The sequence below is a fragment of the Pholcus phalangioides genome, unplaced genomic scaffold, assembly GCF_987345545.1.
Source record: "Pholcus phalangioides strain wild (caught in Gottingen) unplaced genomic scaffold, Ppha-v1.0 ptg000003l_1, whole genome shotgun sequence".
Lineage (NCBI taxonomy): Eukaryota > Metazoa > Arthropoda > Arachnida > Araneae > Pholcidae > Pholcus > Pholcus phalangioides.
The window spans coordinates 29,431,140-29,446,805 of NW_028301596.1; the positions used below are offsets into that span (position 1 = coordinate 29,431,140).

The 15,666-nt window shown below is 35.6% G+C and overlaps 1 protein-coding gene across 6 annotated transcripts in view; it reads left to right on the plus strand.

Annotated features, from left to right (window-relative positions):
* Positions 1 to 15,666, plus strand: part of LOC149088370 (TATA box-binding protein-associated factor RNA polymerase I subunit A-like) — a 66,531-nt gene that overhangs the window by 11,074 nt on the left and 39,791 nt on the right. For all 6 annotated transcript variants that reach the window (XR_016194547.1, XR_016194548.1, XM_089247444.1 and 3 more), the window contains 2 exons: positions 7,386 to 7,450; positions 14,518 to 14,620. Coding sequence is in view for 4 of the 6 variants with exons in the window: in XM_089247444.1 (XP_089103570.1) it covers positions 7,386 to 7,450; positions 14,518 to 14,620 (168 nt within the window). In the remaining 2 variants the exon portion in view is untranslated. The remainder of the gene's footprint in view (positions 1 to 7,385; positions 7,451 to 14,517; positions 14,621 to 15,666) is intronic.

Below are 15,666 nucleotides of genomic sequence, written 5' to 3' on the forward strand. Positions count from 1 at the left end.
TTGATTTTTACAGCATATATTTTAATAAACATATATTTAATGTATATGATAAATATGAAATGGTTATACTTGTGTGGCAAAAAATTCTACATTATAATATTTAACACAAGCCTCTATATATTTTTTCTAAAAAATAATTTAAAATTGCTGATAAAAAGCCAGAATATGAGGCATCAAATCACAAAGAATGAAATAATTATCAGATACAACCTGATTGTTATAGCTGGAGGCAGATGGAAGAGAGTATAATTGAAAACCTAATGTATATAATGCCTAGTGGTGATATATTAGATGTGATGTTTCTTGTTGTGATGATGATTGTAAAAAATAATAGCTTCTGTGAAGATATAAACTATGGCACACTGGTCTTTGTCCTTCAGAGGGCAGCTGGTGTCTTATTTAATTATAAAACTTTATCATCCCAGCAGGTGATGATAAAGGCACTGCTGCTGCTTCATTGAGGAAACTAAAACAAAAGTGTTAGAACTAAACTGCCCCCCCCCTCCCATCAAATGATGCAAGCAAGTCTCAATTATGATTATGCTGAAAACAGAATGTGCTCCATAGAGTAGCCTACTCCAGGGTTAGCAAATTTTTCTTATGATAACACAATTTTCATTTGAGCTAAATATTTTATATCATCATTTTGGAATTCAAAGTAAAATGTCAGATAAGACACTTGAAATTTATAGTGTTAGAAAAGAAACTGGATCTGACTGTCATAAAAAGTGTTATGAAAAAGTGTAAAATCTGTTACCCATTACATCATTGGACCCATCGGACATCAATCTTTTGATCTTGAGGAGTGGAGCAAGTTCTGAACATTTGTAAGAACTATGATGCTTAAAAATCTACTGTGTGTTTAAGCATCATAGAGCTTTTTTCCTCAAAGTATGAAATATATCCGAAAGCATGCTTTAATCCTTTTAAATGTCAAGAAAAAAATAAAAGGTTTAAGGATAGCAAACTCGTATTTTTCTTGTATAAATGAAATAAATGGTTGTACAAAATCAATTCCAGGGCAAAAAATACGCCATGCCTGTAGGGACAGTGAATATAAACATCAATAAATTAGGTGAAGAAACTGAATACTGTGAAGAGATGAACAGTGATAGTAATGTAGAGAAGTAACTTGGAAAAATGTCAATTACTAAACAAGAAGCACTTGAAGAAATAAATCCATCTCTACAGAACATAGAAGAGTCACCAATTAAACTTCATAGGGTAGCTCCACAGTGCTAGTCAAACAATGCCAAAAAAAAAGTTGAATCTGCTTGTAACACTTTAAAATCAAAGGTTTGTAAAGTTTTTGAAGAAGAATTACCAGAAAATGAATATCAAAGCACACTTAATGAAGATATTAAACAAAAAGCAAATGATATGATTATTTTGATAAAGTTAATTAGAAATAAGACTCAATTTAACCATCACAACAAGGGGGAAACTGCAAATTTTAACTCTGGCCCCTGCTTCAGGAAAGGGGAACAAGGAAAAACATCTGAAGAGTACAATGTCACTCAATATGATGTGCAAAAAGCAGGAGAGCTTTTGTAAATGAAAAAGCAAAGGTGAACCATTGTGTTTTTATTATAAAAAGAATAAAAAATTAAATTTCAACGATTTTTTGCAATCTAATTTTTTAATGCAAAGGTTTAAATTTTCTTTCCTAGTCATAATCTACATTTTTTTGTGAGCATTTTAGTGGAAATTTCATTTGAATGTATTGAAAATCTGCAAAGTTATGATATATTTTAACAAATAATATTGCTTGAATGGGGTTAGCCTAAGAGACGTCATTCGTGAGGTTAGAAAACATTTTTTTTCTCAAAATGTTTTTGAGATATGTACATGAAATTTTTCATGGTCAACAAACATATAGGTAGAAGCAATAAACAAAAAATAATAATTGGAATCCGGGATGATGGGTTGCATTTCAGTATCTAGTTGAATGATTTGAAATCAGAACGATCCAGTCTTATTTCGATGAATTTTGTGTTGCGAGCCGGAATAAACATATTAATGGTCAAAAAACCATCATTTTTTTTTTCTCCAGTATTTTACTTCATATATTTAGGATAAATTTAAAATAAAAGTTGTTTTGGTAACTGCTGTGCCTCTGGTCTGAAAATACGTTTGAAAAATTGTATTTTTTCTAACGAAAAATTCCATAAAAACAAAGTTTACATAATTTTTTTGCATGTAAATGTCAAATGTAAGTGTATGAATTATTTTTATTCATATTCTGTATGTTTTTGTGAACACTTTAGTGAAAATTTCATTTGAATATATTGAAAATTGAAAAAGTTATGATTTATTTTCTCAAGCAATGCCGCTTAAAAATTGAGCCTCGGTAAAGTCATCTGCATCAGTTTCTGATAAATTTCAACATTTTTTTCCTCAAAAAGTTTTAGAGATATGCAAATAATATTTCACACGGTTAATAAGGATGGTAGATGCAACAAATAAAAAAAAATCACTGAAATCTGAGACTGGGTGATTTGACATGGAATGACCCTCATGTCAATTTTCAAGTCATTCTGACAATCATTTTTTTCTTACAGTGTTTTGAAATCAGAACCTTAGTTATAATCACCCTGTATATCATAAATCATCGTTAATTAATCTGCATTATTTATGCTTCATTAAATACATTATATTCACCTAATTTTTATTATAATTTTTGCAAAATAGCTTCCTAATTAAGCATACTGAAAGTAACTGGAGAAAACATTTTTATATTATATGATTAATAACATATGTATTAAGCAGATGTATCCACCATAAATTGAAAAAAAAAAATTAAGAACCGAAGTTCATTCAATCATTTGTTGATTTTCAGAGACAGACTTTTTATTGATGAAAATCAATAAAAAGAAAGGAACAGAAATACGCCATCAGTGTTTCTCAAACCATGTTTCACGGCAAGCGGTCGACATTGCTGATTGCCTGTTTAGTGCTTTGAATGGGTGTTTTTTTAAACTATTCTGGGCAGGGCCTCAGATAAGGAGGAACCTGGGGGTTCTAACTGGGGGGTTTGGTGACCCAGACGGTGGACCAGAGTGGGTGCAAATTTCACACTTCAACATTAAAAGGGGGTGCCAAGATGCATGCTTGCCCTAGCTGACTAAAAGCAGTTGCGGCCCTAATACTGCCAACAATCAGTCAATTAGTCGATCATCATAGTTTAGGGCTTTCGAGGTAACAGTATGCAATGAAAATTTTTTTTTGTTGCATTTGTGTTACTGTTTATGATCAAGGATTATATCCCTTTGGGTCAAATAGTGTTTGTTTTGTAGTTTTCTTTTTTGTCTTTCTGTCTTGTATGTTTTTGTCTAAGTAAATAAATAAATCTATTATAACCACACATTTTTGTAATCCGCAATTACATCAATTCAATGTATAGAAATTATCATTTTCAAACATTTGGAGTTTGAATTGAAGTGAAAACATCAAGTAATTGAAGTTTTTGTGACTCATAAATGTCCTGTTGTCTCCTTTTTTGCTCCTGATTTCCTCTGTGAGGGACTCTGGTCATTAGAACCACATGAGAAAAACTTGAGAAAGGCATTGACATTGAATGGTAATTTTTTTTCTTCCAATTATTCTTTTGTTTAATACTGAAAGATAAACGTAAGAGAAATTTCTCACAAGTGACCATCATTGTATGTGAGTGAGTTCACCTAAAATTTCAAGATTCTGCACCCTGGTATCATATAATTACTCTCAATGTCCAGTCAGCGCTGGTCATAAAGCAAACATTTAGCGTGTTCCGGAAAAAAAAACCCTACATGGCCAATTGCTAAAAACTGACTGTCCTTTCACTTCATGTTTTATGTTTTTGCTCCTCTGAGATCACGATTTCAGTTTGTGCTCTCTTTCATCAGAGAAGTGATCTAGTGATTTTGGTGTAGTTTCCTTGTGCTCTTATTTGTGTGAAGCTTCAGCTCGTCTTGTTTTATTCTGCAGAAGTGTAAGAATAAATAGTTTTTGTTCATATTTACTATATATTTGGTGCTGAATTGGCATACTGGACTGGGGGGGGGGGGATTTTCTCTTTCTTTGACCACTCACTCTGCATTTCGGATGGGAATGGTGTATGCCAAAATTCACACTCATCATGGCTAACCAAGTACAGTGAGTAATAATTTTTTTCTCTTGTTCTGTATTTTTATTAATATTATTTATTTATCATTAAACACTATTTCATCCAGGGTTGTGACTAGGATTTTTGTGAGGAGGGGCAAACATGATTTTGCCACCCCATACTTCAAATTCTGATAGTTTTTGTTCTTTCCTGATATTTGTCACCCCCTAAAATTTGACACCCGAGGCAGCTGCCCCCTCTGGCCCAGATTTCATTGAACATTTGTTTTTACTATTTTCTTGTTCTTTTGACAGATTCTTGCATTTCGTGTATTGTAATGTAAATACTCAAACAAAAAATCAGTAATACTTATGTATCAGTTGTCATGATTAAAAACCTGTGGGTATTTGTAGAATAATACTTACATAGCAGTAGAATATGGTAGCCCAGGTCGATAAGATACTCATGAACTGTGCCACAAAAGATGCTCAGAAATGTGTGTTCAGTACCCTCTTTTGTCTTTGCCAGCATCTTTTCTTATACAAGAACTATTACAAAAACAGCGTCATGATGATCAAATAGCATATTGCTATTGAGAAAAGTCTGCACACAAAACGTTTGGCATATGAACATCTCAGCAAGAAATGTAAAAAAAAAGTCATTCAGAATCGGCTATGAACTATAAGTAACGCTCTAATTAGTCCTATTGTGCAGAAAACGAAGTTGGTGGAGAAAAAATGATTAAATGAGCATGTTTTTCATTATCCGGAAGATATGTGTATAACTAGGATGACCAAATGAAAAAAAAAAACATAAAAACAGACATTTTCATTGATGCATAGCTCGTGTTAAAATAATGAATTCACAATTTAAAAATTTCAAAGTGCGTTTTTTTTTAACAAGCTCGACAAAATCATTTTTATTAAAATGATGAAATAGCCGAAGCAATATTTAAGGCTTTTGAAAAGACACTTTAGACCAGTGGCTCCCAACCTTTTTTCCTTCCTGCATCGCCAGAGCAATATGACTTATCTTCCTGCACCCTCTTGGATAATAAGTCTTTTATCTGTTAGAAAATTTTGGTTTTTTTCCTTCTGTAATTTATTACATTGATTATCCAATAATTAATTTCTATGAATTCTTTTACTTGTTAAATGCTTTTTCAGCTATGGCTAATATTTAATTTCAGCTCCATTTTTTTTAATTAATTCAAAAACGAAACTAAGAAAACTATTTTTTAACTTCTTTTTTTTTTTTGCGATTTGGAAAAATTGATTCATTGAATAGTTATTCACATATTTATTCCAGCTGCAACAACTATAAATTAATATTTCTTTGACGCTTGACTGAATTTTTTGATGTTTTTCCTGAGTCGTGACAGTATCGAATCTAAGCACAACATTCTATAATAACACGAGCTTAATAACACTATATACAGCTTAATAACACTTATAACACTATAATAACCTGAAATAGTTTAAGTAAATAATGGGTTTTTTTTTCAATGAAAATAGAAAACAAGATCTCTAATCGAAAAAGAAACTTTCAGAACGCAAAATTCATGTAACATATTTCTGCAAGCAGTAGTCAAAAGATGAGGCGTTGAAATATTGGTACCATTCATATTTTTTTCAGAATTGAAAAATTCAATTTTTATCATCTTTTTAATTTTCCTGAATAATTAGTCAACATGTAGTTTTTTTCATTTTGCACCCCTGAAAAATGCTCTTCCGCACCCCCCCCCCCCACCCCCCAGTGGGGAACCACTTAGAAACTGTCAAAAACCACTCCAACCCTGGTGACCCGCAGTGACTAAAAAAAAAGATACATGACAGAAAAATAATTGATAATCATTTCCGGTTGTATTCTGAAAGCAGAACAGAAATTCATGTTACATTTTCTTCTGATCACCATAAAGCAGTTTTTCTCAACCTGTAAACAGACTGACTTGATAATTTTATTCTAATGGAATGAAACATTATTCAATTGTGAAAATAATATTAGTTACATCTTGGGCTCAAATGAAAAACGAGTCCCTTATATTTTGAGTTACCATATATTATAAAGAAAAATGCAGGGTATTGCTAATTGTTGCTAAAAAAATGCAATGCTCAATAAAATTGCTAGTTCTTACTGAAATTAAAGATGATTGTGAATCACAGTAAAAAAATATATTTCACATAAAATACATTTGCAATTTTAGTAGAGGTAACAGCAAGGCTGTATTATAAGAGCATCATGGGGCCCTGCCAGGCAAATTTACATGCTAACTCTAAAAAATTTCAACTAGATCTTGTTTTTTCAAGGCCCCTTTTATCTTGAGGCCCCAGGGTTGTGCCCGGGTAGGCCCATGTGTTAAGATGGCACTGGGTAACAGATGAGCTTCTTTAAAAAAACAGGACAATCATATAAAAAAGCAGGGTGGTCCAACAAGAATATCCTGCAAAATATGGGGCATATCATCACACTGCTTATTATAGTGGTCTGTCAAAATCTTTCAGATATTTTAGTGGTCTTTGGATACAAGAAGGTGAAGAAATGCTGCCATAAAGAACTGTTTTGACAAAATTAATCTCTTGGATAGGACCTTGATTATCCGAGCTAAGGCGTACTTACTTATGGTAAATGATACTTCATATGAGCTGGACTTTACAGAGTTTGACATTAAATGAAATTAATAAAGACATAAAATGGGAGGTAATTACTGCTACTTTTAACTACTCTACAATGGAATGACCAAATGAATGTAGTACAAAATTGTATAAAATACTGTAATGTATTTGAAATTTGCAACATTTTGAAGGTTACATGCAGTACTTAATTTGAACAATAGTGTTTCAACTTCTTCTGTCATCAAGTGCTTTTAAATGCTTCAGGGAGTACAATGGTGCTCTCGACCAATATAGTTTAAGATGCTGGTGCAGTGCAAAATCTTGTAAGGGGAGGGGGTGCTTTTCTCATTAACTATTTTTTTGAGCTATATAGTGCTATTTCTCCCTGGCTGAGTCAACCCATCAAATCCCATGTTGTATCTGTAGTGTTTCGATCATCCCAATTCAAGGGGTGATATCGCCGAGTTTGGAAAACATTGGTTTTTAAGTCTCTAATTTCACAACCCATTTATCTCGTTACATGCTGTCGCATTTTGTGAACCAATTTGTCGCAATGCTAGGTGTCTAGCTCGTTGATCTACTACTCTTTATTACTGAAATGTATAAAAATACCTTGTATAACCCGAAATTTAGTTTTTATCATAGTCCTACTTATATTCATTTTTAATTTCACTCAATTTTTTTTTCAGGCTGCTTCCATTATCTTAGAGAACAATTCTTTGACAAATGAAGATGACTTTTTGAAATTTACATGGTAAGGGACAAAACTGTTTTTTTTTTAAATCAATGCATTTTTTTAAAGATAAATTTAAACCATGTTATTAACATAAATTAAGAGAATTTGCATATTTTATTGAATTTCATGAAAAGAACTGAACTGAATATAAAACCACTGCTTCTAGACAAAAATGCAAATCTTGTACGTCAAATACATAAGCGTACACGTGTGTGTAGGCGGAGCCAGTATAGAAACAGGCTTTATAAGCGCGCGTAAGTTAAGACGCATTTCGTTCGCTAGCACACCTCGGCGAATTTCTTGGTGTTATTTTGCAGCAATCGGTTAATTTGAAATTGTAACAGTAAAAATGAGTAACCACCAACGTTGGAATGAGGTGGCGATTTGTGGGGAGGCTAGAAGCAGGCCAATCTCAAGTCCAGATTTGTAGAGAGTTCAATTTAACGCCCAGCGTCGTGTGTAACTTATGGAAACAGTTCCAGGATACTGGATCCATCGAGAGAAAGCCTGGGCAAGGTCGTCCAAGAGTCACGACGGCCAGAGAAGATCGCCATTTGTCGATTACAGCGAGGCGTAACAGGAGTGCTACAGCTTCTCAGCTCTCTCGTGACTTGTATGCAGCCACAGGAACCCGTGTATCAATGGTGACTGTTTCGAGTCACCATTGAGAGGGAGGTTCTGTTTCCATCACCAGAGAGAGGGTTGTTTGCAAGAAGACCTGCTGTTTGCGTCCCGCTCACTTCTACGGACAGGAGAATCCGTTTATCATGGTGCAGAGAGCATAGAGATTGGAGTATGGATCAATGGGCGACCGTTCTCTTCACTAATGAGTCCCGGTTCAGCCTAAGCACCGATTCTCGCTGTACGTTCGTATGGAGAGAACCAGGGACCCGCTACCTACCCTCCAATGTCCGCGAAATCGACCATTATGGCGAAGGCGGCTTAATGGTCTGGGCAGGCATCACGTTGGATGGCCGCACACCTCTCCATGTCTTTGAAAGAGACACTGTGACTGGTGTGAGGTATAGGGATGAGGTCTTGGAGCCCTATGTTCGCCTTTTCAGGGGGTGCAGTTGGCCCCGAGTTCATTTTAATGGACGATAACGCGAGGCCACATAGAGCTCTTCTGCTCGACGATTTTCTGGAGAGCGAGGATATTTGCCGGATGCATTGGCCAGCCAGATCTCCAGACCTTAACCCTATAGAGCATGTCTGGGACGCTCTGGGGAGGGCAATTGCAACTCCCCTCCGGGAACCATCCAGAGAATGAAAACAGCGTTGCTGAACGAGTGGGACCAATTGCCACAGGAAATGATAAACTGCCTTATTTCACGTATAAAATCACGCTGCGAGGCCTGTATATCTGTAAGAGGGGACCATACCCCCATTAACCCATTTTTTTGTTTATTCTGCAACCGCGGTTTCATACCTTCCGACTCCAACGAGTGTTACGCACGATCATGTGTGTGTATTACAATTATTGAATGGTTATTTGTTTTGTATTGTATCAATGTATGTACATATAAAATTTCATTAAAATCGGTACAGTAGTTCTAGAGATAATCGACCAAATCTGCAAATTCTTTTAATTTCTTACACCAGTGTATTTAAAATTAACATGTCACATTAATAGCATCTTGCTGTACTTGTTTAATTAACAACATTAGGTTTGCGATTCATAAAAATTATCTAAATCAGTAGAATTTTCATAAAAGCATTTCTGAGTCATGAAAAATCATATTGCAAAAAAATAATTTTAAAAGCTCACACTGTAATGCAGTAACTTTAGGCGAATGCAGTGGTTTCTCTTCACACAAATGAGGATTTTCGGAACCCCAAAATCTCCAGTTTTTTTTTTAAATTTTGAAAAATTAAAAAAAACTAAATTTTCGAAATTTCTGTACAACATTCTTACAGTTTTGCTAATAAACGTACCGTTTACCGCATAATTCTATTGATCTTTGTTGTAGAGATATTTAATTTTGAAATAAGGGCTTATTCGCTGATCACCCTGTATAATTGATCACATGAGGAGGTGACTAAGGGTTTTCCATAACAATAACTGATTGATAATATCCAAATATTCTAACAGGGCTCGGCACGGGTCACTTTTTTCCCTAAAAGTCACTTTTTTAGAAGCTGGTCACTTTTATTACCTATTTTCGGGCCCAGGTCACTTTTTCCACTTTTTTTAGCAAGAAAACCTAAGTCTCGCGCTCTTTTCCGCTGTCAGTGTTTTTCTTTTCTTCAAGGAGGAACTTTACCGGTTCAAGGTCGCTAATTTTCTCCCTCCCTTCATTGAACTACGATCGTACAAGGAACCCCTATATATATATATGAAGGCGTCTTTATCTTCCCGGGAGCATACCGTGTGACGTCAGCATAACTTGATTTCAAGGCGCTTGGAAAGAAAGCTCCTTATACTTGTAGTTAAAGAGTCGTCATTTTATGGAAAAGCCGGTCGGAAAAAAATAGCGTAAAAGGCTTATTTACAACAAAGAATTTTTTCCCCTCCTCTACTACCATTCTTTCTTATTTCCCCACTCATTCTTTCATTTTCATCTTATTTTAAAATTGATCCTTTATTTTATTTGTTTTAAAAAGTTTTAGTCCTAAGGGCCGAATTCCTTTCTTGGAGCATCGAGCAAGTTACATTTGTCGTTTGTTCTATCGTTACTTTTATTAATTTTTTTTAATATTTGAAATGACGATTTAAAGGCTCATTTACATTGAGCGAGTTTATAAAGAGAGCCCGTGCAGAAACTAACTTACGCGCAGCGGGAGAATACCAAAGCGCGCCTATTAAAGATGCGTACTATTAATACGTATTAAGCGTATTATTAGTACGCTTTGGAGAATTGAATTTCACTTGTAGCTGGCCAACGTTAAAGAAGCTCGCAAGTATTTTGAATTTACTTACAATAAAAAAAAAATCATCCGACTAAAAAACGCGATCTATCTAGAAATAAAATTCGTACTATTTTTCTAACTGGATTTAAATCTCAGCAAGAAACCGTAGCCCCAGATATGATCGAAAGGAGAACTATTTATGAAAAGATCACAGAATCCTGCAATTCAACGTTTATGGAAGGATGACGTCACTCTCCGCTACCATACGAAGGTTTTTAACAACTGGCTGTTGCGAAGATATATTTTGGAAAGAGAAAATTCAACTGCCCCTGCTGGGAATCGAACCCACGTCCTTTCACTTTCCGGTCGAATTTTCTCTTTCCAAAATATATCTTCGCAACAGCCAGTTGTTAAAAACCTTCGTGTGGTAGCGGAAAGTGACGTCATCCTTCCATAAGTCGCCATCTGGTGGCAGCGTCAGCAGTTGTGAGCTTGGCCTGAGTCTGGTCTGGCCGTCCATGTACGGTCCTTTTCAGTGTACACGAGCTCCAAGGAAAGATTGAGAGATTCGTTGCCTCTGTAGTCTAGTGGGTTCGATTCCCCGCAGGGGCAGTTGAATTTTCTCTTTCCAAAATATATCTTCGCAACAGCCAGTTGTTAAAACCTTCGGATTCAACGTTTAGTTTAACCAAATAAGATGAAAATTGGTCATCAGGCTGATGAAAACTCAGTTAATGTGCATGCGAGCCGTACATAGAGGTGGATTTAACGGTGGGCACAGCGACCGCGCCTTTGGCCCCTACTTTATACTTTTTTCCTAATTTAAGGGGCGTAATATTAATTTTTTTTTATGCCCGGGGCCGTCAATAACTGACCTTTATCCGCCTCTGGTCGTAACTTAATTTAGAGCATCTTCACGATGCTGATTGTTGACTTAATATCGACATATTGCGCTCCATTCTCGGTGTTGTGTAAAAAAAGCCTTTTTAGACCTCGGAAGTTATTACAACGTTTTTGTCTCGAGTCGCTGTTATGACCGCAATAGGAGAGGGCGGGGTCTGGTTCCACGGGTGTTGAACGAGGAAGGGTGCCGAGTTTACTCTTTTTCCGTTAAAAAAATGGATACCGGCCCCGGGCGATAGTAAATTTTCGTTCGTACTTGCGGTGCGGGTTGCTACATACCGTGATCAAATCCAAAACACGGGGGGGGGGGGCAATGCCTCGAATGGAATTTTTGATGGAATGGTATATTTAAGAAAAGGAAATAAATTCCTTTGCAAAATTATCGAATTTCACAGTCAAGGGGCAGTAAAATTACGTTTCCCCTCCAGAAAAAATATCGTATTACGGCCATGGTAAATCGGGTGCCCCGGGTGGGGGTGAATTCACTGTTTTTGTTCGTTGAAAATTACGGGAGGAGTCAGAGCTAACGTGGCGACTTTTTTTCGCATTAAAATAGGTAGCCCTGACAGCGGCATCCATAAACTGTATCAACCGCATTTATAAACCCCGTATGTCGTTGATTCGAATTTTGTGTTCATTTTATCCTAATTTTCCGTATTTCCCGATATATTTCTATCGATTTTCGCATATTTGGTTGATTCATGTTATAAATTATATATTTTTTTGTAATTTTATGTGGCCTTTGTCAGCCATCTTGAATTGACCGCCGCAAAACGGCGATTGGTTGGCGCGGAAAAAAGTCGCCACGTTGGTGCTTACAAGGTTCATGGGAAATTTACCGGGGAAGACCGCGGAGTCTTTTTCTGTTAAAAATTACGGGGGGGGGGGGGGCAAAATTATATTGTTTCTGGGTAAAGTAGTAAATGTTTTTTTTGCTAGGGGTGTATGTTGTGTGTAAAAAAAAAGAAAAATATGTATTTACAAATTTTTCTCTCAAAAACCAATTTCAAAACTGATTTATTTTCTCCCTCGCCCAAGGGAGGGTATTATTTTGGAGCCCCCTCTGCCTGTAAAAGAGTAGACCCACCCACCCTTCCCAGTCCAGCCATAGGTGCAGATAGACTTGAAGGTCTTAGAGGTGCGGCAGATGACAATTGATATACATCATGTATACATCAGTAGGCTCTGCCATTGACGTTGGGGGGAGGATGGATTGCCCTCCCTCAACGTATAAGGGGCCGTTCAAGTATTACGTAAGCAAATTTTTAGCCATTTTTGACCCCCCCCCCCCCCTTGGCAGCAAAATTTCTTCATCAGCTCTGCCCCTCTGAATCCTAACTCATATTTTCATAAAGGGTGGTTGATGACGTAAGCATTATCGAAACCAACCCCCCCCCCCCATCGATGATGAGGTAATACTTGAACGGCCCCTAACAATTAAAATAATTTAGTTAATTTAATAATTTAAATAATTTATTTAATTCAGTAGTTTAAGTAATATTTTAATTTAATAATTTAAAATATTGTTTAAAATGTAATTTTAGTTTTTTTTTAAATCAATCATTATAGTAAATTTCTTAAAATTTGTTGGAAGATATTATACAAACCTAATTATGTAAATCAATTTGTACTAGTTAAAAAAAGTACATTTTGTATACTGTCATTCATAGCATAACATGAATGAAAAATCCACTAGAATGTAGATGGGACAAATTCTCTCATCAAATTTTGTGTTATTTCATTTTTTTTTCCTTCTTTGAATGTGAAAATGTTTTCTCGTTTTGAAGTTTTTCCGGCTTAAATTGATTTTAAGATGGGTTGTGGATAGCAATATGGGGGCCATTCAAGTATTACATAAGCAAATTTTTAGCCATTTTTGACCCCCCCCCCTCCCGTCAGCAAAACGCTGACCCCTCTCCCCCCCTGTCAGCAAAATTTCGTCATCAGCTCTGCCCCCCCTAAATCCTAACTCATATTTTCATAAAGGGTGGTTGATGACGTAAGCGTTATTCAACCTCCCCCCTTGTCATCAAAAGTCAGCAAATCGGAAACCCCCTCCCCCCCATCTATGATGACGTAATACTTTAACGGCCCCTATGGGGAGGGGAAAGGCATTGCTACTGTTACTTAGAAAGGATGTAATGTTACTCTCTCACACATAGTTGTTGATAAATTTGATAAGTTATTCAAAACTTTTCTGGTTAGCAGAATGCATTCGAGTTTGATTTATTTCACACTATTATGTAAAAAAAGCAATTTCGATGAGCTCCATTGAAATACAAAGTTTAGTGAAAACTAAATTCAATTTCAATTCATTCAATTTGGTAATAATCAAAATTCATTGTCCATTTGGTCTCTTTCTAAAATTATTTTGGTCACTATTGGGTCACTTTTTAAACATTTTGGTCACTATTTGCTCACTTTTTTAAACAATTTGGTCACTATTTTCACTATTTTTGAGGCCATGATCCGTGCTGACCCCTGTTCTAATAATAATATCGAAATACATACTATTTTTAATAAATCATAGCAGTTTTTGCATTTTTCTGCTGCTGTGGTAAAAATGCTCATTTTGTTTCCCCTTTTTTAAAGCTGACTTTAATATGGTTTAATCAAGTTCTTTGTTGCCTTATTAACCCATTAGTACCATAGCTCTAAATTCGCTATCCACTTCATAGATCTGATATGCTTAACTTGCTCCTGATCATATTAATATCCTTTATAATAAAATTGGTTCTTACTCGCCACGTACATTACCAATTTTGGCAGAATTTCACCATACGAGGGAGTCGGGTGGGTGAACAATGCCTGCAGCATCAAAGATATGTGCAGGTAACCTACATATGTATCTATGTGTTATTGGCATCATTGTGGTATCACTCCCCTTCACCAGACCTTCAAGTCTATCTCTGCTTATCGATGTTGCAAAACAAAGGAGTGTGAAAATTTATTTGAACAGGTTGGAACTTCAAACATTTTTCTTTACCTGTCAAGAAACAATGGCAAATTGCTTCATATTTGGCGTAAAGTGGCCATTGGCATGAGTCAAGCTATTCTGCTTGCATAAGAGACAATCACCCTTTTTCAAACTGTTCTACACTCTTGATAAGGGAAAATTAAAAATTAGTGGAATATTCTGCTTGTGGATTAAAATTGGTTAAAAAGCAGGGCTCAGATATTTTTGAGGCAGCTCCTTATATTGATTTTATAGTAAATTTTTATAAGTGTAAAATAGAAAAAAAGTTAAATTTTTTATTTTATGCTCATTATATTCATTGTAAAATTTCTGTGTATTGTGCTACTAATAATTACAATTGTGTTTCATTATTTAGTCTTGTTCATGGCTTAAGAGATATCAGCAAATATGAAATTGTTTTGGAGTATTTGATTCATTCAATACGTAAGAAAGATCTAGAGGGATATAATACACTTGAGGTATGTCTGTGGAACATCAAAATGCTATTTATACATTGTGCTGAATAGAAGTAAATATCATGGAATCTCATGAATGCAAAATCACATAATGCGTAAAATGTATTTGAACCCTATAAATAGAGCACCATAGTAATTTCTGTTCAACATGAAATCTTAATCACTGCACATGATCAAATTTCAGTATCCTATAAAAATGGAGTTTTTACGTGCTTAGAAGTGAATCATTTGAATGAGATTTGTGTGAGCGCTACTTACAACTAAGGGTGTAATTCAAGTATTATGTTAGCATCAGGGCCGGATTAACCATTAAGCAAAATAAGCATGTACTTATGGGCATCAGGAGAAAAGGGGCACCACAAAAAATGATCAAATAGTACATTGTTTTTAAATGTACAACTTTTTTTGAAGCATCAATCATCCAATAGGAAAATCTAAAATTTTAAGAACATTTGATTCTACAGTTGAAGATTTTTATGGAAACGTTGACCAGGGCCGCAACTAAAAGTGAGGGCAGAGGGTGGGTTTGTTCCCTGGGTGCTGGAACAGCAATAGAGTCCAGTTTACTCTTTCCCATTAAAAATTGAAGGGAAGAGATGTGTAGGTACAGATCCCTCGAGCAACAGTAAATTTTTGTTTCTAGTTGCAGCCCTAAGGGTGCCACAAAAGCAAAGTAACTATATAATTTGAAACAAGAACTTGTGTGTTAATGCTCACTTTTTGGATTTAGATTTTGCTCTATTACCATAAGTAAGCTCAGAGCAGTCACAACATCATAGGACTTCCCCTTCCCCCCACAGGTAAAGCAAATTCTTCTGATGAGGCCCCTTACCTAGCAATATATACCTGCCTATCACACAATTTGTAAACTCTCTCCAAAATTTTAACCAGATCAAATTGCTACAAGGCCTTCCCAGCACTCGAGGCTTCTGAGCCATGGCATCACAAGCCCCAGGGAAAGTGATTCTTCTGAACCTCCCTCCCCACTAAAAATACCTGCATACTTATACTAGAAAATAAGGTAAAGTGCGGGGCACAAAAATCATTGG